The sequence below is a fragment of the Psittacula echo genome, assembly GCF_963264785.1.
Source record: "Psittacula echo genome assembly, chromosome: 1".
NCBI lineage: Eukaryota > Metazoa > Chordata > Aves > Psittaciformes > Psittacidae > Psittacula > Psittacula echo.
The window spans coordinates 126,704,569-126,725,751 of NC_137735.1; the positions used below are offsets into that span (position 1 = coordinate 126,704,569).

A 21,183-nucleotide genomic window follows, 5' to 3' on the forward strand; every position below is an offset into this window, starting at 1 on the left:
TTATTTCAGCCATAGAAAAAATAATCTAGATTTTCAGCATTATAATTGACAACATTATTTCACTGAGTGTATCTGACCAGTGAACTCTCTTATATCTATTGGTATCCTAGACAAACTTGAAAGATAATGAAAATCTGACCCAAATAAAAGAAAAGAAAAAGAGATTTTGGTTACTGAGTTTTGCTCAGAAAAATGTCTTTAAAAATTAAAAGACACATATATACTTTTTATCTCAGGCAATGCCTGAGAGTTATATAATCTGAAACTCATTCATAACAGCAATCTCAGTGGCACAAAGCCTGTTATAAAAATCACTAAGTCTTGTGATTTGCATATTTCTGGGAGGTTTTTAAGTTTTATATTATATAAATTTGCCATATTGCATAATGGATCTCACTCACCTGGCAGTCAGTTTATAACAAGGATTGCTAGAGCAGAGCGTAGCAGCTTCTCAGATTACAGCAGCCACTGCCAGCCCAACCAGACCTTATGAACACGGTTCATAAAGTGACTGAGTATCAGTCCTACATGGACATAGCTCGATGCCACCAGCTTCCACTGATGACCCAGTGCTGACATGTTGGTTACTGGCAGGTGGTGTGTGAGATTGGGTCATTACACATGGCATGAGCTGGCAAAATGAACTTAATGTCCCACTAAGACTTGTTTGCAAGTGGCCAACATTAGCAATGGAGCAAGGCAGGAACAGTGATGAAGCTGTCTTCTTCATGACACTGGCCAGCAGCTGTGCTCCAATTTATTCTTTGTGCATCATGTTGCCCTTACGAAACAGAAAAAAAGAGAGTTCAGCAGAAAAAGATGGTTTTATCTGACCACCTGAGAGCCAGAAACCTGACTAAGTAGTACACTGAATATTTCACTCCTGGAACCTCATCTCCACTAGGTTCCCAGCCAGGCTTGCTCATGGTCAGAGCCATCCAAACACCTGCTGATGGAATAAACACATTTGATGGTATCCACTTGTGTGTGAATTTTTTGTCACATGTGTCCATGGCCACATTTCTACTAAAGTGAATTAAGTAATAGGAGAAAAGAGCTGCGCTTCAGGGACTCACAGTGATGCTGTAGTGATTTACCAAAACATTCCCATTGCCCAACATACTGAGAGAGAACCAAACAAGGATCCAGACAAATTCGAGATGGTGGCAAATAGTTATGCTGAAAAAGAAGCTTAATTAAGTTTTATGTAACTCCTCTGGAAACAGTGTAAATCAGAGCTCCAACAGGGAATAAGACAGAAGAGAGTGGCTCTTAGGTAAGGTATTTCCAGGTGCCACTTTCTTCTTAGCTGCTTAGGGTAAGTTAAGGGGTGAATGTACCTGGCAGTAATTGTATGTGCTGAGCTAACATGAGGAAATGAACCATCCACTCAAAATCTTGACCCAGGATGGAGATACAACCATGCTATGTGTGGATCCATAGAAAGACAGACCTACAGGTCTGCTCAGCTGAGCTTTTTTCCCAGCTCATTTTTTAAGTTTTGCAACAGAAACAGGAAACGTTTGATGTGAGGCATCTTCAAGACTGACTGTGATGTCGAGAAACTTTGCACATTCTTAACCTCAAAGGCACATTCTTGGAATGACGTCCAGTAAGTTTGCTCTTGGCTCCTCAGACAGGATGAAAAGAGTTTCCAGTGTGCGTCAATTCATTGTTTAAGTGTTTTGACTAATCACCACAGGTTAAAAAAAAATAAATCCCTAACCCTGTACTGTATTCATTCTGGAGCAGTGTGCCTCCAGCTGCACTAGCAGCAAGCCAGAGGGCAGGGTAAAGAACCCTTTTCTCCCCCATGGCTACCCAGGCAGAGCTGGTTGTGGTCCCCAGGCCCTAAGGATACCAGGGGCTGTTTCTTCCCAGCACCACCCCAGAGAGTCCCAAAGAAGAAAAGAGCCCAGCAGCTCACTAGCAGTGTGTGCTGGGAGAGGACGAAGGCTGCACACCCGAAGGAGCCGTAGCTGTGGGTACATCCCTTCTAGGCACTAGGGACATGGGAGAGGAAACCTCCCTCCTTGAGCAGATTTCCTCCTGAAACACTCTACCACACAGCCTTCTGCTCAAACTGATGTCTTAGGGTCACGGATAATTCCTTGCTATTAAACATAAGCCTTGCACAAGGACAAAGAGGAGAAGGACGTGGGGATACTGGTAGATGAAAAACTGGACATCAGTCAGCAATGTGCACTTGCAGCCCAGAAAGCCAACTGCATCCTGGGTGGCATAAGAAGAATAGTGACCAGGAAGTTGAGGAAGGTGATTCTTCACCTCTACTCCACCCTTGTGAGACCTCATCTGGAGCACTGCATCCAGCTTTTGGATCCTCAGCACTCAAAAGACACGGGCCTGGTAGAGTAGGTCCAGAGAAGGGGCGCAAAAATGGTCAGAGAGCTGGAACATGCCTACTATGAAGGAAGTCTGCAGCAGCTGGGGTTGTTCTGGAGAAGAGAAGGCTTCAGGGGCACCTTTTTGCAGCAATATATATATATAGAAGGCTTATAAGAAAGATGTAGAAAGCATTTTTACCAGTAGTGATAGGACAAGGGGTAATGGTTTTAAACTAAAAGGGGGTAGATTTAGGTTAGATATTAGGAATAAGTTCTTTCTTTACTGTAAAGGTGGTGAGGCAGTGGCACAGGTTGCCCAGAGGAGCTGTGGCTGCCCCATCCCTGGCAGTGCTCAAGGCCAGGTTGGATGGGGCTTTGAGCAACCTGGTCTAGTGGAAGATGTCCCATGCCCATGGCAGGAGGGTTGAAACAAGATGATCTTTAAGGCTTCTTCCAACCCAAACCAGTCTGTGATTTTATGATTCTATGAATCCTGTGTATAATAGCACTGACAAGGCCAAGTTGCCAGGTGTTCCTAAGCTGACAGGGAGGTGCATTGGTTTGCCCATACACGGTTCAGAAGCACCATAACATCTTGGTCATACTCACATAGGGCACATGCAGTAGCACTGGGCTCAGCCCCAGCCAGTCTTACACATACCTTTCTGGGGATTTTGTATGTTACTTCAACACCAAAGAGGAAGGAGCAAGCATCACACCCACAAACAGCCTAGTGCAGCCAAACTTGTCTTAACCTGCCCTTCCTGCCAAGTCCTTCTCCCTGGATATGTTACCTTCCTCTATCCCTTCCACACAGCAGATCTAACCTGGGAAATGTACTCCTTTAGAGAACATCTTGGGGTAAAATTGATGGGGGAGACAGGAAGGGAAGCTGGCTGGGAAGGGGCTGTGTGGGCAAGTCAGGACACAGTAGTGACAAGGAAGGAAGGAGGCTAGGCAATAGAGAGGACCAGAGCAAAGCCCTCTCATCACCTTTAGACTCTCACTGGATATCGAGGCAGGGAACAGGCACAGAGGAGAGCAGCTGAAGACAGCAGGCAGCCAAGAGTTATGAATTTGTGGATGTCCTTGTTGGTAAAGCTAAGAGACTGCTGCATTTTGCACCGGATGGGACCATTTAAGGGTCTGTGATTTAATTCCTACGGCTAGCATATCATAATAGACATGCAGCTCACTAAAAGGTGTTCTGCAGTTGCCTGAGCTCACTGGAGAAGCACAGATAGCTGGTCATTTGCTTAAAGAAGTAGGTATTTTAAATATGTTTTTCCTGACATGGCCCTTTAACCATCTAGTACCACTGAGGAAAATAAAAGTAACTTGTGGCTATAGATAACATTCTCTAACACTAAAGCACAATACTTGTTGAGGCATTTTTACCATTTTTTATATAGCTTTATATATCAGTAGACTCTTTTGTTGCTAGCGTGTCTAAAGGAATCACATGAGGGTTTGTCAGACCTTCTCCTTTAAGATACCTGGCTTCGACATTGCTCTATATCTAAATCCCTCCCAGACTTGGTTGTTTCATTGAAGATCTAGATGAAGCCAAATACAATGCACAATTAATGTCTTCCTTCCCACCAAGGTCACTAAGTCCTTCATCCTCCCAAAGGTAAGTAGCCGTTCCAGGGTATGCGGAGGATGAACTTGGGGCTTGGTTCTAGAAGCAGAGTAGGTAGCTTTGAATACCCTGGCAGATGAGATAATAGAAGTGAAATTAAGTGAACTTGAGGCTTCACTCCAGGAGAAGTGAGACCTGGGAGACCTAAGGACTGTCAGAAAGAGGCTGAGTTTAATTTCAGAGCTCAGTGGTGTCACTTTTATTAAATACCCACACCTACCTCCTGGAGGACATCATCCCCTTCCCACCACCCTGCAACTGGCACCAGAGATGTGGGACTTGATACTCACAGTTAGACCTGAAAAAGGGATTGTTATCAGTTGAATATATTAAATGTAGGCATCTAATCCAAGCTGACTGTAACTAGTCCTTTTTATGGTCAAGTTAAACTCTTTTATATTGTTGATGCTGAAATGAGTCATTGCTGTAAAATTTCTTAGGTGGCTGCTGTTCAGACAGGATGCATTGTAGGCGTTAGAAAGAGGACAGGAAGAGCTGCTCTCTGCACAGGCGATCTGAGGGTCACCAAAGGTTACATTTTTTAGTAAAGGACAAAAAATGAAAGGCCTCATTCTGACTACTCCCTTGCTCCATCAGTAGTACTGCTGGGTCCATGTATCTGGCCTTCCTTGCCCAAGTGACTGAGCAGTATTCTCTTAGAATGTGTAGAATTTTAAATGTAGGTTTTAACAATGTAGATGCCAGATGTTTTCCTCTCCAGTTCTTACCCTGACAGAGTCGGGAATGGTGGTTCATGCTGGGCATGTGCTGGATAGCATAATATATGAAGAAGGTACTTCTGCTCAGGCATATCTCCCACTTACTCAAGCAAACCCTAAGTAAAACATTGAGAAAATATCTGGCATTATTTGGTGGTCAAGGAGCTGGCAGGGGCTGCAGATTGTTGCATTCTTAAGATTTCATTTCGATGTGTTTCCTTTTCAGGGGCGGAATGGTGCAGACCAGTGAACAATATGAATTTGTGCACCATGCGCTGAGTCTGTATGAAAGCAGACTTTCTGCAGAAGCTGTCCAGTGAAGCCAAGGGGTGTAAAACCAAATGTCAGTCTCTTGAGGTAATTTGTTTCATTACCTACCAGCAACTTCTTCAAGGAGTTTACTGAAGTGGGAAGAGCGGCTTTGAGGCCAACTTCTGAAAGGATTGTGGACGGTTTGACGAAACTATAGAGATTTGTGGACCCTTACTATATATGAATGTATTGTGAGCTTCCCAAAAATGATTTATAAAGAAGGTACTGTGCTGGAAGAAGGTATTGTACTACACATGGATTTCGCGTATATATCTAAAGGTGGGTTTAATTCTGTAATACTGATATCTGCCGTATGGAATGTATGTATGTGCTACTGCTGCAGTTGGATGGACATTGGAACTTCTACGGAAGAAATGTTTATCAAGTGTATAAATGCTTTAACGTTTGCAAACTGTCTTGTGAATGGACTGTTAACTGTACTGTAAAGTGCTATTACTGATTATGTGGTGAGCTTGTTTCTTGGCCACATAATATTCTTGCTGCTAAAATTGCAAAAAAAAAAAAGAAGATGACATAAAAAAATGAAAAGTCTTGGTTTTGAAAATATTCAAAAATGGTTCATATTTTATATGGAAATACATGTTCTTCATACTATTAACTATTAAATGTGTATTTACTGTAGGTCTTACAGAGCAGTTGCAGAGCACAGATGTCTGTTATTCAGTGTGTACGTATTTACCCTATGCTGTTGATTGTCTGAGAACATTCTTATGCTACAGACCTGAATCGAGTGTATTTGTAAATTGTGTAAGTCATTTTACTTTTAAAAGAAAACTTTGTAGCATATATTAAATGGTAAGGATTTTAAATATTTGTCTGTCTTTTATTAATAAGGAATTTTTTGCTTATGTTGTTTATCTGCTCTGTCTCTTTCAGTAAGGGATAGATACCTTTGGTGATATAGACTGTTCCATGACAGGTTACACAAGACAGAAAATGCTGCTATGACAGTTTACTGTTCAGCAAGAGTTTGTTTTTAAGAGAAATGTGAAGTTGGCATTATGACTTACAGCACTGGGAGGTCTGTTTACAGGGTATAATGAGTTTTTAATGCAGTGATGTTGACTTTGCTTCATACTGCTAATAAATTGCACTTGATATAAAATATTTACTGAAGTGTCTATTCTTAACCTAGAGCAGGTAATGCGCCACACACTCGTGTACTCCCGTAAACAGGCACAGCCCAGTACAGTTTGTTCAGCCTCCACCGTGGCTTTAGACCACTAGAGAACCAATCCAGAGGACACAGGCAATCTCCCACTGAAATGGAGCAAGGTGGATCACCTGATGGGAAGGCAAAAACAGCATCACTTGATCCCTTGGAGAGAGTTTGTGTAAGACCTGGTGCAAAGCTCAGAGCTTTGCCTCCTCCTCTTCCTCTTCTCTCTCCCTCCCCCATCCACTTGGCTTTTAGAGCATATGGAGTTAGAAGCATTGGTATCAAGATTTTGCTTGATTATGTATGATGTTTGTTTATTCTCTGGATCATACAGGATATACTCATTCAGCACCATCCAGATCACCTGCAGACTTTTAATATTTCACAGGCAACTAATTACACAAAAGTATAATCCCTTCGCTTTTATTCTAAAGAGATACAATATCACCTCTTAGTTCCCCACGTGTTTGAAAACCTCTCTCTCTTGCTTGTAATTTTCCAAAATAAAGCAACTAGTAAACTCTGAAGAATGATATGAAAGGACAAAGTGGTGTAAAACTCCCCAAAACAATTGAATAGAAGGAAGTGCTCGTCACTGACTTTTTCCCCCTGTGAAGGCACATTTCCTTCCTAGCCTTCGCTTCACTTATCTGAGGTGGGTTTTTTTTAAAGAGAAGCATGGGGAGTTGCTAGAGGGAAAATGGATTCTTTATTTCGCGTCCTGGTTTCTACCTGCCTTGCCTTGACATTCTCAGGTAAGTGTCTCTCCACACTTCCCCTCCACTGTGTTGCTTTTTCTGCCTTTGTGCAGAGCCCTGCGGCGCAGCTGGTGACTTACAAAACCTGAGTCATTTCTTTGCTGGGGTTCATAGGGGAGGAATGGGAGGCAGGGCCAACACAGCCCATTCTGTTTAGATCGCTTTTCAAAGGAAAATAAACTGTCCCCTTCTATGCTAGAGATACCTCTTGTAATTTTTAAGAAGACCTCCTGCTAGACAATCCAGGAGCTGAGCTTTTTGAAGGGGAGATTCCTATTTTTTATTCCTACTCTGTGAAACTTCCAGAGCCAGGAGTTGTCTCTGGTGCTTACTTAGAAAATACCCAGTCTGTAAAAACAGGGGGATGACAAACCTCAACAAAGGGAAATAAATACACTTGTCGGGTTTAACACTTTGTCACTAATGATGCTGGAAATGTTTGAGTAACAAAGACGAAAAAAAGAGAAACCTAAACAAGATGTGTCAGGGAGGCTGCCTTTGAAATAACCAGTTCCGTGTTCTGTAATAGTATGAATTTGTTGTTGTAACTTCGGGGGTTTTTTTTGATTAATGCATTGCAGTTCTCTTTATTTGAGTGTTTGGTGTTGATCTTTCATTGTGGTGGCACAAAGAGCTAATGTGAATTAAGATGGTCACAAAACTAACAGCTAGAGACGTTGGAGTAAATCCAGTAAAATAGATGTACTTCCTATCAGTAAAGAGCCTCCATTATGGCACAGTCACTGAGAGGCACGTAAGTTTGGGAATGTCCTCTTATGTTTTCTTTGGAAATACTGTGAGTTTTACTAAAACGATTTCCAGGCAGTGAATTGTATTGTAAAAAGACTGTGTCCTGAAACTGGAATAAAAAGAAAACTGAGAGCTCATGTAGATCTCTCTATACTTTCCAGCAGGGGAAGTGGGTATTTAGAATTGGTATTTAAAGTTAGTAGTTCTTGATTTTTTTTCTACATCCAGTTTAGTTTTTTCTTTATTTTTACATATAATGAAGGTTGAGGTGACCTTTGCCACAATAGTTGCTTTATGCATTCTTGTCCTTTACAGTACCAACACTTGCATCTTGTGGATTGTGTGTTTGGGGTTTATTTTAAATAGGTTCAACATATGGAAAGTTCATTAAAAGTTCAGCACAGAGAAAGTGGGAGGATTTATTTGCTGATGCTTTTTAAATCATCAAGAATTTGCTTTTCATTAAATAACCATGTGTAATCTATTGCATTTTTCTGGAATTTTCCTCTTCCAGAGGGGTTTCTGATTATCCATGTCCAGAAACAGCAATGTCTTTCAGAAAATAGAGGAGTCATTATGGAAAAGTGCAATATGACCAACCTCAACCAGGAATGGCAGTGGACAGCAGATGACAAGCTCCTCCATGTGAAATCTGCCCAGTGCCTGAGCATCTCTACCCGCTTTGCCCTTTCATCTCGCAGCATCATTGTTGATTGTCTCAAGGCAGTCAGGTGGACTTGCCATGAGGAGGACGGGCTCCTTACGGTGGCCAACAGCTCTCTCTTTCTCACAAAGCAAGGCCAGAAGGTAATGGCCAAGCAGAGTAAGAAATACCTTCACAGATGGAGGCAGCTAGAAGCCAGAGAGACGGGAAAACCTGTGTATGTAAATCTGTGCTCAAAGCAAGGTGAGCTACTCCTTCAAGGAAGTATCCTGGAAGTTCTGCTAACAAAAATGTATTTTGTATGCTAACTCAAATGTTAAAAATTATTAATATAATTTTTCTTATATGAAAAGAGTCCAGAGAACCATAAAAAGAACAGCTGAGTGCTGACTTTCTCACAACTGGTGGGGTTTTTAAGCCATTTTATATTTTCAGGATGTCTCTCCTTTTCTCTAGTCCCAGTCTTTGTATCAAAGTGCTTATGAGCTGAAGTGCAAAATGAGCTGAGTATGCTAAGTGCAAACTCAGCTCATTTTTCTTGTGTCATTTCCTTTTCCACTTTTAAACAGAATTGTGGGTACTAACTTCTCATACTTAAAAAAATATATATAAAAGTCATTCTCTTCCCCATTCATTTTACCATACAAATCCAGATCAATCTGCCAAGAGCAAGAAGGCATCTGAAAATCAAGCACATGCACAAAGGTTATTTCTCTGATTAACCCAAATGTGTGATTAGCACAGACACTGAAGGTCCCTTCCAAACCAAACTATTCTATGCTTCTATGATTCTATTACTTGCATGTTCACGTATTTAGTGTCATTCTGCCTTAGAATCATAATATGTATGAGAACACTCAAAATCCTGAAAATAATGACCTGAACCAAAAATCTCAGACATTCTTGCAATAGCCCTTTGAAGTTCATGGGTCTGTGCACATACTTAGAGATGTGTTGATATACCAATGTGTTTATACATTTCCATATGCATAGCAAAAGGGAAGGTAGAATGGTTTGAATACTGCCTAATAACACTTTTCTTGATGTCTTGTTTTCAGTCCTTCCTGACAATCCTGTTGACATTTGTCTTGTGCAGTATTAAGTAGCTCCTCATGGTGAAAAATAAGAACAACCTGCTGAGTTAAGCTTTTTATTGGGCCACACACATTTTATTCTTACCTTTACAGGATTAAGAAAAAATGTTTTATGACTGAATACTTTTGCATATGGCCAAGTTTTCAGAACTTTTAAAACAAATCCTTGTTCTTTCTAACCTCCCATTCATTGTAAGGCAGGGTACCATTTTATCAGTGAATGTGTACTTGCAGAACTCCACTCACAGCAGCAAGACTACCCACCTGAGTGGAGGTCTGAAAGGCCAGCTTGCAGAATCAGGGAATGGAAAATGACCAAGATGGCATTCCAGCCCACTCATATATTTTACAGATTTCAAAGGCAAAACCATTTGAAGTCCTGTGTATAGGGTGAGTATGGCTTGCTTAGTCAATGCACCATAAAAAGTTAAGATGAACTATGCAGGTAGTGTTGTTTTCTTTAGGTTGCTGGATTAAGTGTAGCCTAGCAGAGTTAAAGTAACCTTACCTCCCTCTTTTAATCATCCTCAGAGGAGAAGCAATTTAAGACCAGTGAGAACTGAGGAAGATAATTGTCATGGGGTATTAAAGTACCTTCTCATCTATTTGCTGTGTTCAGTCCTTTAATTAATTTACCTTCATTTTCCTGAAATTCTCTCCATAGACAGGCCTGTAGATCCACTTTAAGATCCTCACTGTGTCAATTATCTCCTTTTTGACAGCTCTGGGAAGCACTGTTGAGAAATCAACAGTAGATTATGATCCTATCTAAGAATTCCAGGTATATAGGAAACTAATGAAGAGCTGAAGTAGTGCAAAGAAATTAATTTTTCAAATAATAATAATAACAAGTACTACAAGAACAAAATCTAATGCCCAGAGTGCTGGTCTTGACATCTATAAGCATGTCAAAATTTTCAATGTTGAATGTGTAAATTTAGTCTTTCAAGAACATCTGCCTACTTTCAGTGAAAGCAGCAGTGGAACAGCCTAAAATAACATATTCAGTCTATATTTAGCTAAGATAGTAAAAATTGAGCAAAGTCTTTGGAGCTGAAATGGCTGTAAGTTTTTCTACTCCTAAATAAGACTGTATTTTTATATAATTTACCCTTTGTTTTCATAGTACTCATAAAAATAGTTCTATTTTGGCAAAGGAGTACCTCACTGAATTGCATCTCAAACATCTTATCAGCCCAGATACAGTACAAGTTCCAAACCCAGCAACTGCCACTACCTTATATTCTGGACTTAAATGCCAAGCATGATTTTTCTGAGCCTGGGGAAAGTCTGAGCTTGTATTTAGATTTCAAATCGGCCGTCTGAGATGTGCTTGGATTCACATTTTTTTGCTACCTACACGACTCTCTGTGGAAAGCAAGATAAGTTTAAATATCTCATCTCTGTTCAGCCAAAGGTCACTGTAACAGCAGACAGTCCTTCTCACACAAACCCATGGCTGAACCCGGCCTCTGGCTGAAACAACGGGCATGGAGAACGGCCATGAAGCATCAATCTCCCTTGAGATGGCAAGACTTCCATTCTCATTAAATTCATGAGTAGATTCTCGGCAGAGAGAGAAATAGTGTCTATAGTGCCAAGGCCTTCTTTTCACTGGCCAGCTGTTGAGGTCAGAGCTTCTCTAAGACCAGGATCCAGGAGAAGGGACAGGAATGGAAACAGGGAGGAGGAAAACATGGTGAAGGGGTAGAAGTCAGGCTGACTAAAAGGAACAAAAACTTTTGCATGTAAATAACAATTATGGAACAAACCCTGTGTTCTCTTTTATGTCTGGAAGGCACCAGAGCACCACACTAATGCCTACGTCACTGCTGAGTTGTAAGCAATTCTCACAAGATTCTTTCATTCTGGGAAGGATAGTTTTAATAAAACATCCAATTAGAGAGCAGAGGCAGTGCTATGTAGCACCTCAAGTATTACCAACAAACCTCAAAACCACTGTAGACCAAAAATTATTCACTAAGTGGAGAATGGCTTCAAGCAGGGAGACACAAGTCCAAGCTTTATGCTGCAGTTGTTCGTTGAGACCTGGAGACTGTCACACAGCTTGTAGAACACTCTGGATGCAGAAGGTGACATCAACTGTTTTGTAATATGATGCTCAGCAGTGCATTTCTCTTCTACCATTTCGTACGTAGCAGGGACATCTCCTGAAGGAATTGTAGCTGCAAAATCGTAGAACAGTGGATATAAAGACAAAGCCCCATTCAAAAGAATGGCTGATTTTGTGGAGAGGAATGGTTTTATTACTTACTGTTATGTGCCAAGTACTCAAGAACCATAGTGGGATCTACAAAGATATAAAACAAGTTGGACAAGGAATTCAAGTAACAGAGCATCTTTTAATCTCTTGTTTTGTTTGCAGTCTAAACCAGACAAAATAACAGACACTGTATATGAGCCAAAGCCTGATGTTCAAACTGTTACCTCCACAATCCTTCCTCCTTTTCTACCCCAGTTTCTGGCCCTGTATCTTGTCTTTCACATCGGCCTCTCTCTTCCCCTTGTCCCATTTTCAGTTAGCCTGCCTGGGCTTATTGAGATCACATCTCACTGCTGACCCTTTAGCAGATGGAGGGTAGAAAAGATCGGAGCAGTGCACGCTCCAAACCACTGGAGCAGCAGTACTGACTGCAGAACATGGTAACGGAAGACACATGTGTCTTCTTGGCACTCTTAGGAAAGTGGAAAAGCACCAAAGAAAGGTGGCAGAAGCACAGAAAAGGCAGCAACTCTTACCCATTTTTGTGGTCATGTTAATATCTCTGGGCTTTGATTTTCCCACAACTTTGGTGTTTGTAGTGACCACAACAACCCATCCACAGGTTCGTAACAGATTGGATTTTTTGTGTGTGTAACCTTTACAAATTTGTCCAGGATAAATTAAAACAGTAAGAATCAATAATTTCATTCCACCTTTGAGTTGACCCAAAACTTTTTTTCTAAAAAAGCCTTCACTCAAACCCATTCTTATTTTCCTGAATTATTATTTTATAGGATTTTATAAGTGAAAGAGTTTGCTAACATCTATGTGAACCTATGAAATACCAAAAATTACTTGAATCTTCTTTCTTTGGTCAAAGCAATTACACAGCTGATGACTTTTGCTCAGCTTCACCTGGAAAAAGAAAGGCATAAATATCAGATGCTTGGACATAATTACAAGACCTTTTACCCAACCCAATACCATGCTGACAGAAGCTCAAAGATAAATGTGGTTTTACATTTCATAAAAAGAAATGAGGAAAAAAATCTACAGTGTAGCCTAGGACTTCGCTTTTTGTAAATTTTCCAAGTCTCAATGAGCCACAACACAGGAAGTGTTGAACAAAATCAGCTCAGATACTTTCACATGGACAAAACCGAATGATACGAACAGCTTCCCAGAACAACCAGGAGGACAGCAAGTTCTGCCTTACTATTTCATCTTCTGCTGAGTGTGAACAAAGATTCCAATTCCAGACATCTGTACTTACTGATAATTTTCATTCTTACGTTTTCTGCCTTTATTGCGTATGGATCTCTGTGTAGTAGCTAGAGTGGGTTTCAGCTGTTACATGTCTAAATGTCTGAAGGAAGATCTTATTTCAGTTGTCTCAACATAGGTGCTTTTTGTCATTTGAGATGCTCCAAGATATCCTACCTGACATCTGACTGCCCATTCGGAAAGACATAGGTCTTCAGTAGGTGCTATGAGAGCTCTGAGCAGATGTTTCAGATGCCCTAGGGCAGTTCAGATTGCACGAGGCAACCATGTTTAGGCAACTGAACCAAGTCCTTGGTGTCTCCACAGTAGCTGCCTTTCTGAGCTCTCTTATGTAGAGATGTAATCCGTGGAGTTAATGGAGTCCAGAGATCTTTCAGTGATCAAGAATGTACTTCAGAGTGAGCTAGGCCTATTCAGAGCATCAGAAATAGGTCTGACAGAGCCCTATTATGTGTTATCACCATAGTTATCTGGGATGTTCTGCTACCACTAGTGTGGAAAAAGCCTGTAAGTAGCTACTTCAGCATTTCAAAAACAAGCAAGTAAAAGACCTACTTAGGATTAGACTGGAGTTCAGAGGTGTTTGAACTCCCTGACATGAGATACAAACGTTGCTAACTTCTACAACATTTCAGATAAAGAAGGTAAAAAATTTTCAAGCATAGACTGTTCAGTTTTTGAAAGGTCTACACTGAATGGGAAAGAAAGGTCATTCTGTGGATTTTGTTCTTCTGTCACACTCCTACATACAACAGAAAGTGGAAATAACTTTTTTTAAATGGAGGCTTTATTTTTGCAGTCTCTTTACAAGTAGTTAGATCACTAAAAAGAGAATTCATTTTGTCCTGCACATACAGACATCTTAAAACAACCCCTTCTAGTTTCAAGTCATGCTGTCAGCGAGTTAGATGCAATCTTACAGATTATTTTTTATATATATATAACAGATAGCTCATTCATTTATGTTTCATTAGCAGTTCAGCCTCTGAAAATGTGCTTTAATAGGGTAGGCAAATAGGTACGATGCAAGCTGTTTCAAAAAGCTGCATAAGGCTGGCTTATCTGAGTCTGAAGGCACCACTGTAGGATCCTCAGTACTTGACAATCAGCGCTTTTGCTCATCATGCATGCAAAATGTATGGATTTCCTTTTCTTGTAAGCAGCCTGCTGCTGTGCAGATGGATGCAGCCTGAATTATGTCCCATGGATGAAATACGCACTTAGTCAGAATGTCATCATTTCTCCTGGGTGTGCTACTGATGATTACAATGGTATGTTCACACATTGTATATCATTCAGCCACTGGTGATCAGTGTCAGTGTCAGACCAGCAGTTTTGTTCCCATGAACAGTTTTATGACTGATTTACAAAGATGCTGCTAGAACAATGCTAAACACTTCTGAAAAATCCCACTGTTGAGATGTCTGTGTACTTTACTGATGTCCAGATGGGAGGTGAGTTTTTTCTGGTTTAAAAATTGGGAAATCAAGTTATTGTATCTACTTGCTTGGTTCTTATAATATGCAGTTTTCTTTTGTAAGTGCCTGCTATTGAAGAAGGACTATGAGGATCCTTATATTAGGACTGTAGTGGTTTTCCTTAGAAAGATAATATAAATCTGTATCCTGATTTTCTTGAAGTGAGAGCAAATATGAACCCTATTAGTCCGATGCAGGATACATGGAAAGTGCTGGTACATATATCTGAAGTTCCAGTATGGCACAGTACTATGCGCAAGCCATTTCCATCCCGAAGTTACAGGTCACAGACTCTTGTCAGTCTTTGCTGGGAAAGAACCTTTAGCTGGAAACCTAGGATAGCCCCAAGCTTAACAAGAGGAGTTGGGTTGTGCAATGACCAGGTGCTTGTTTATAGTACCTCCTCAGGCTGGCGAAACATTTCTCAGGACCAAGCATTTTGAGCTCTCCCGTCATCTCCTGCACCAGGAATGCCGGTTATCCTCTGGCTGCTGAGTTCCATAAATGTCACTGGCAGCACCAGCTTCCCTTTTATGGAGCAGCAGCTTTCCTAAAACACAATTGCACTGGAATGCAAATGTCTTCCTGTTGGAATCACTGCTATTCGTCTGTAAATAAAGCCAAGAGTTGTTTTTTTTTAATGTGTTTTTAAGTAAGTTGGGTGTGTAAATCTATATTTAGGAACCCAGTTGAGTGGCCTTTTTTCCTAAGCAGCCGCTAACCACTCAGATGTACTTATTTTTTCAGCCATCTTTCTATCAGTAAGTTCTAATCCCTGCTGAACTTGGAGATTATCTGAAAGAAACAGAGCCAGCAGGCCTAACTCCTTCCAAGTCCTTGGGGCTAGCATTTCTAGTTTCCTACCACAGGCTTTCAGAGACCCCCACCTAATAAAAGCTTCCCAGGAGCAATGACTGACGTGGAATTTAGACTAAGTCTGGACTTGTGTCAGCTAACCAGTTTGTTGCAGCAGCTGATGACAGCTTGAGCACAGGGCTGCCCCTGCCAGACTATTTTCTGTCTTTTCGGTGGGGGCCAGGAAGGTACATGATGTAGGATCACAGCAGACTCTGCACCACAGGCACTCTGCAGGGTATTCTGCAAGTGCAGCAGCATGAGGATGATCGTGCAGTGTTGGACCAGGCCTGAGAGTTCAATGAAGCCTTTTGCATGGGCATAAGAGAGGGAAGAATTGGGTATGTAGTATTGTTTTCAGTGCCTTGATTTGGAAAAATAATAGATCAACGTTTTTTGTAATTAAATGGAGACTTGGACTTTTATATTCCCAGAGAAGCAGAGTCAGATAAAAGGAGGGGAAACGTTTAATCTGGGTATCAACCTATTCCAGCAAACCAGTTCTTTTCAAGAGGATCTAAAACCCCATACCAGGTGAAGGCAGTGTGCTGTGAAGCACAGGAAACACTTGTATGGAAGCATGTCTTACAAGGGCTTACGATCTTACTTTTATTTCTGAATGCAAATGAGAGTGCTGCAAGTTTCTTTATATAAACATGTTAACATACGTATTTACACATATATGAAAAAAACACCACCGTGTTGACTTCGTGGAAGCTCACCCGCTGATCCTTTGGGTAAGAGGTAATCACACATTGGTCCATTAAGACATCGTAATTGCACACCAAGTAATTACATTTGGAAGCTTCTGCTGCAATTTAACCCAGTCATTACTATTTTTTCAAGGGGGCTTGTGAGCTAAAATTGTTATAAATGGCAACCAGCCCAGTGGCTCAGCAGCAAAACAAGGTTCTGTCATGCTGGAGACCCCAGTTCAAGGACAGACAAAGTGTCTTGGGCATTGAGCCAATGCACACTAGCTGTGCTCCAGCAATGGCAGGGCAGCTTTTTGTGAGGAGAAGGGGCCAGTGAGTAATCCCAATCACTTAGCTGAAATGTGATGCTACCAGATGTAGGGGCCACCACAGCTTGAACCCTGCCCTCACAGCCACAAAGAAAGGATATTAAATACATACCAATGGGGAGGAAGAGCCCTGAAAATGTGGAGGAAAAATGTGTAGTAAAATCTTTCCTGCGCTCTAATTGCAACTTTGGCGTTCTCTGAAGGATACGTGACTAAGAAAGCAAATCCACCATTATATTTGCAGACACTTCAGTTAACTGATACAATTGTTAGCTGAACCTTGGGAAAAGAGCAGTCAGGGGTTAGTATGGCCTCTGCATGGGATTGATTTAAAAAAAGCAAGAGGATGATTAAGGGAGTGGAGCATCTCCCTTATGAGGAAAGGCTGAGGGAGCTGGGTCTCTATAGTTTGGAGAAGAGGAGACTGAGGGGTGACCTTATTAGTGTATATAAATATATAAAGGGGGAGTGTCACGAGGATGGAGCCAGGCTCTTCTCAGTGGCAAACAATGATAGGACAAGGGGTAATGGGTACAAACTGGAACACAAGAGGTTCCACTTAAACTTGAGAAGAAACTTCTTCTCAGTGAAGGTGACAGAACACTGGAACAGGCTGCCCAGGGGGGTTGTGGAGTCTCCTTCTCTGGAGACATTCAAAACCCGCCTGGACACATTCCTGTGTAACCTTATCTAGGTGTTCCTGCTCTGGCAGGGGATTGGACTAGATGATCTTTTGAGGTCCCTTCCAATCTCTAACATACTGTGATACTGTGATACTGTGAACGTCCCATATGGGCACAAGGAACTTACCTTGAACAAGTATCTCAAATAAAACAAAAGTATCTTGAACAAATTACCTTGAAAAATTACCTTGAACAAAGCCATATCTTGAATGTTAACCAACAAAAGGCAGATGAGAATCTGGTCCATGTACTTACAAGGAGGGGAGAGGGGAGTATACTGACCATATAAAGCTGAAACTGTGGGCTGTTCAATAGAGCCAAGCCAGTGAAAAAGTTCTCAGTGAAAAGAAGGCATTGTGCTGTTAATGACAACGTACAACCCTTCACTTCAGCATCATTGAAGAACGATGTTTAAAATGAATGGTGTGAATGTTCAGAGAAATTAATGTTTTTCTGCTTTTGTACTGTACAGAATTTGGTACTGATGCAAAATACATGTTTGCACTGAAACCAAAAAGCTATAGAACTGACAGGTGCACTTAAACTACTCAAAAGTTGTATCAGCAACATTTATTGAGAACTAAATAATTGTTCATAAAATGTAGAGCTAATTTTAATTACTTTATTTGCCTTAGGTCTCCGAGATGCAGACACTTCTGTATGGAGTACTAGAACCACATCCCACCCTTTAGACACTGTTACCTCTAGGCCTGAAAATCTGCTGAAGAGTAGCACAGAGATGTTCATCAGAAACGTGACTGAACACTTCAGTAAAAATCTCATTGAAAACCTCTACTTTGACTTTAAATCTTCAGTAACAGAGAAAGCCTGGATTCCAACCACTACTCTTCAATATTCTAGCACTACAGAAGAGGTAAGGCAGAAGAATTATTGATTTTTATTAAGCCTGCTCCACTCTGTGGAGCCTGATAGCAATTACAGGTGGATGTTTCATGGCCTGAAAAAAAACCAGCTACAGGACTAAGCTTTGTTCTATATTTTGATGGGATGCTTTGCTCATGCTGACAGTGCCCTTTGCTAGAAGCACAGCTGCAGAATAATTCTGCCGCTTCTGTACAGCAGAATCCTGGTGTGCACAATGCACTGGGAAAATCTCTATGCTTGACAGAAATGCTCAGGATATGTGAGAAGCAGTGAAAGCAGTATCTGCTGTCAGGGACTTGGGCTCTGCCACTGGTTTGTTGCATGACAAACTAGCTCTAATTACGTTCTAAGAATCACAGTATGTTTTATGACCTTATTTAGGATAATTGAGTCCTAAAATTACATACATGGTTTACAGATCAAAGCAAGTGAATTGGAATGCTTCAACTCGCTTTACAAGCAACCCTGGCCTTGACCCTGGTCAGATTATCTACTGACTGATAGGTAGAGTGGGGACACACAGCCACTTCTTGATCTCTGCTCTGTCCAACCACAAACAGCCCTAGCAGAGGAGGGGAACTGGGATGACAGCCCCATCCAGCGAAGGAGCTAACACAGGGCCTTCAGTACCTCCACATCAGCTTCCAAAGTCTTCCTTTTCTGCAAGGCACAGTTAAGTAGTGGGCATTCAGTACCTCCATATCCTTTTCTGCAAGGTTAAGTAATGTGAGAACAAACCTGGAATCACCACTAGCAAATTGTGCACAGGCAATTAGAGCTAAAGCACACAGGACATTATTAGTCACTGTATCACTATCAACACACAGTGGTTTAGAACTGAAAATCCCTAAATTCCCTGTGGCTTTTTCTCCAGAAGATCACACTGCACTCAGTGTACTGGGGCAAACATGTTGTTTCAGTTACTGCTTTGGGTGTCAGTGTTACTGTGGATAAGACTAAGAAATGTGGTTTTTATTTGGGAGTAATCTGTACAATCTGGTATGAACAACATTGCTAGAGACAGGGAGAAGGAAGAAGCAGTGCCACCAGGACTATGTTGACCCAAATAACCAACTCAAAAGTTTAAGAAGCCTGGCATTGCCGTTGTAGGGGAAGGGATTGAGCCAATGATGGATGCACTGCACACTGTTCCATAGCTGATGGAGACAGTTCTTTTAAAATATGATTATTCTGGCTTGGTGCAGGCAGGTTGAGCTTATTTCCCTATGCCCTCTGTTCATGTGCATACCTCCTGCACAGAATACTAGTCTCTTTGAAATGGGAATGTCCTATATAATCCAGTATTACTCAAACTGCCTCCAGCACTCCTCCTAAATAACCCCACCAGTGCTAGAGAAATGGTACCATTTGAACAGAAGCTACTACCTTCTGTGTTCCTACCACAGTTCACCTCCTGATTCACGTGATTTGCACTGAGCAAGTTGCTTAGGTCAAAGCTTCCAAACCAGAATCCTGATGATAACCACTCTAAGCATATGAAAAAATGAAACAACCCAAAGCATTAATATCTGTCCCTTAGAGCCTCCAGCCAGATCTGGACATTTGAATCTAGCTACACCAACTTAGACACACTAACTTAAAATCTTTGGCCTTCATCTCTGTTCCCCTGTCTTTAGAGTGTAAGCACCAAGTATTGTTGTAGGAGGACAATACCTTCTATGAACTGCATTTGCCCAGGCTAGATCCTCTCGTTTGTAGAAGAAAAGCCTTGATGTTATTTGGCTGTGAGCATACCCATGGCAGGGGGGAAGGGGGGCGGAAAGTGGTAACACTTCAATCGGACAAAATGTTTGGTTTAGAGCAGCCTTGGTCTTCAAGTAAAATGCAGCTTGCACTTTCAAACCATGACAAAAGCTATGCAAAGCCCATTTCCTCTTGATTAGAGAGACACAGAGAAAGAGGTTGGTGTTAAAAAAAAAGTCAGGAAACCTTGGGAAAGTGCCTGAAAGGGACTTTGGAGCCGGCTATTAGAGACATGTCCGGCCACTCCCAAAACTCACTTCCAGTTCTCTTTTCTTTTTTGTTTTTTAATTAGTTTCTTGGCTTGCCACACAGATCAGTAAGTGTTAAAGGCTGTGTGACTGCTGATTTGCTAAGAGCCCATTTATTCAATACCAGTCTGGAAATAATCACTCGTATTATGTTGTTGGCTATTCTATACAAATATATTGCCACCAGTGACTGATGGACCCCTCCTGTTTTATTCCAGTGCTGGCATAGACATCTGTGTCAGACCTTAACCTTACAGCAGCTTTATGTCCAAGAAAAGGCAGGTTACTCCGGATGTTGTCATTTTCAGAGAGGGGTTTGAAGTAATCCAAATGTCCTGATAAGCATTCAGATTTGCTCATCTCCAGTGCTGGAAAAATGTTGGTGTGGTTTATGCCATTAGGTCCAAAAACCACAATCATCTAAAGATGAATTTACACTGTAAAACTCTCTCACTACAAGACACCTATGTCATTTTAGTCCTAGTTTAGGTCTAGTGCACACACCTTTTGTTTTCCATAGATGGTTTATCACTGCACTAACTTTTTGGAGCACAGTCTCTCCTGTTGTCTGAAGTATGTAAATCATCTCTTCCAAGGGGAGATCCTGTTCTGCAATGGGCTTGAGGATGGCATAATAATCAATACATATCATCACTTAAGGTGATGTTCACAGCTATTAACCATCCCGAGCTTTGCAGAGTAAAGCCCAAACCTTTCAGTGCCATGTCCTTAGGGCCAGTGAAGGAGCTCCGCTGGGACAGAGGAAGCTTTCCATAGGTGCATGAGTGAAGCTTTCCACGAGTGCTCACACCTTTGATTTCTGAATGGAAGAATAAGAGCTAAGGTTTTTCATACATTGGTATCTTGTTTGACAGGCTGATGCCTGAAAAATCTTACAGCAGTGGCTCCCCTAAAAGGCAGACTAATGTTTGTAAGCCCTAGCACCTTTTTCTCCCTAAAAAGGGACAAAAGTGAAACAGACATGGTGCTGAATTTGCTTGAGGTGCTGCTTTAAAAGTTAAAAACCCATGTGCACCATACAGTACAAAAAGATGCAGAAAAGTGCCATTCTCATAGAAGAAAGTAAATTCCTCCCCCGTTATGCAACCTCAGATTTACACCATGGCTGCTAGGTTTTGTCTATCTGAAGGTCTGAAACACTTCTGTCTATGTTTCTTTTCCCTCACATACACGTTGAGTACATATTAGGCTGAAACCTAAACAAGAAAGAAATGGGCATGCATGACAGAAACAGAGCTGTGCCGTGGCTGCAG

General features: G+C 41.3%; 2 protein-coding genes across 2 annotated transcripts in view; both read left to right on the plus strand.

The window, feature by feature from the left end:
- The window catches only part of PTPRR (protein tyrosine phosphatase receptor type R), a gene marked incomplete at both ends in the record, with an annotated part of 140,777 nt that extends 135,751 nt beyond the window's left edge, over positions 1 to 5,026 (plus strand). Inside the window, 1 exon segment of the mRNA XM_080632167.1 lies at positions 4,933 to 5,026. Within this exon segment, the coding sequence (XP_080488293.1) occupies positions 4,933 to 5,026 (94 nt within the window).
- A 1,848-nt stretch (positions 5,027 to 6,874) lies between these two features.
- The window catches only part of PTPRB (protein tyrosine phosphatase receptor type B), a gene marked incomplete at its 3' end in the record, with an annotated part of 59,072 nt that continues 44,763 nt past the window's right edge, over positions 6,875 to 21,183 (plus strand). The window contains exons 1-3 of the mRNA XM_080620765.1: positions 6,875 to 6,953; positions 8,221 to 8,613; positions 17,648 to 17,886. Of these exons, the coding sequence (XP_080476891.1) occupies positions 6,899 to 6,953; positions 8,221 to 8,613; positions 17,648 to 17,886 (687 nt within the window). The 5' untranslated portion in view covers positions 6,875 to 6,898. The remainder of the gene's footprint in view (positions 6,954 to 8,220; positions 8,614 to 17,647; positions 17,887 to 21,183) is intronic.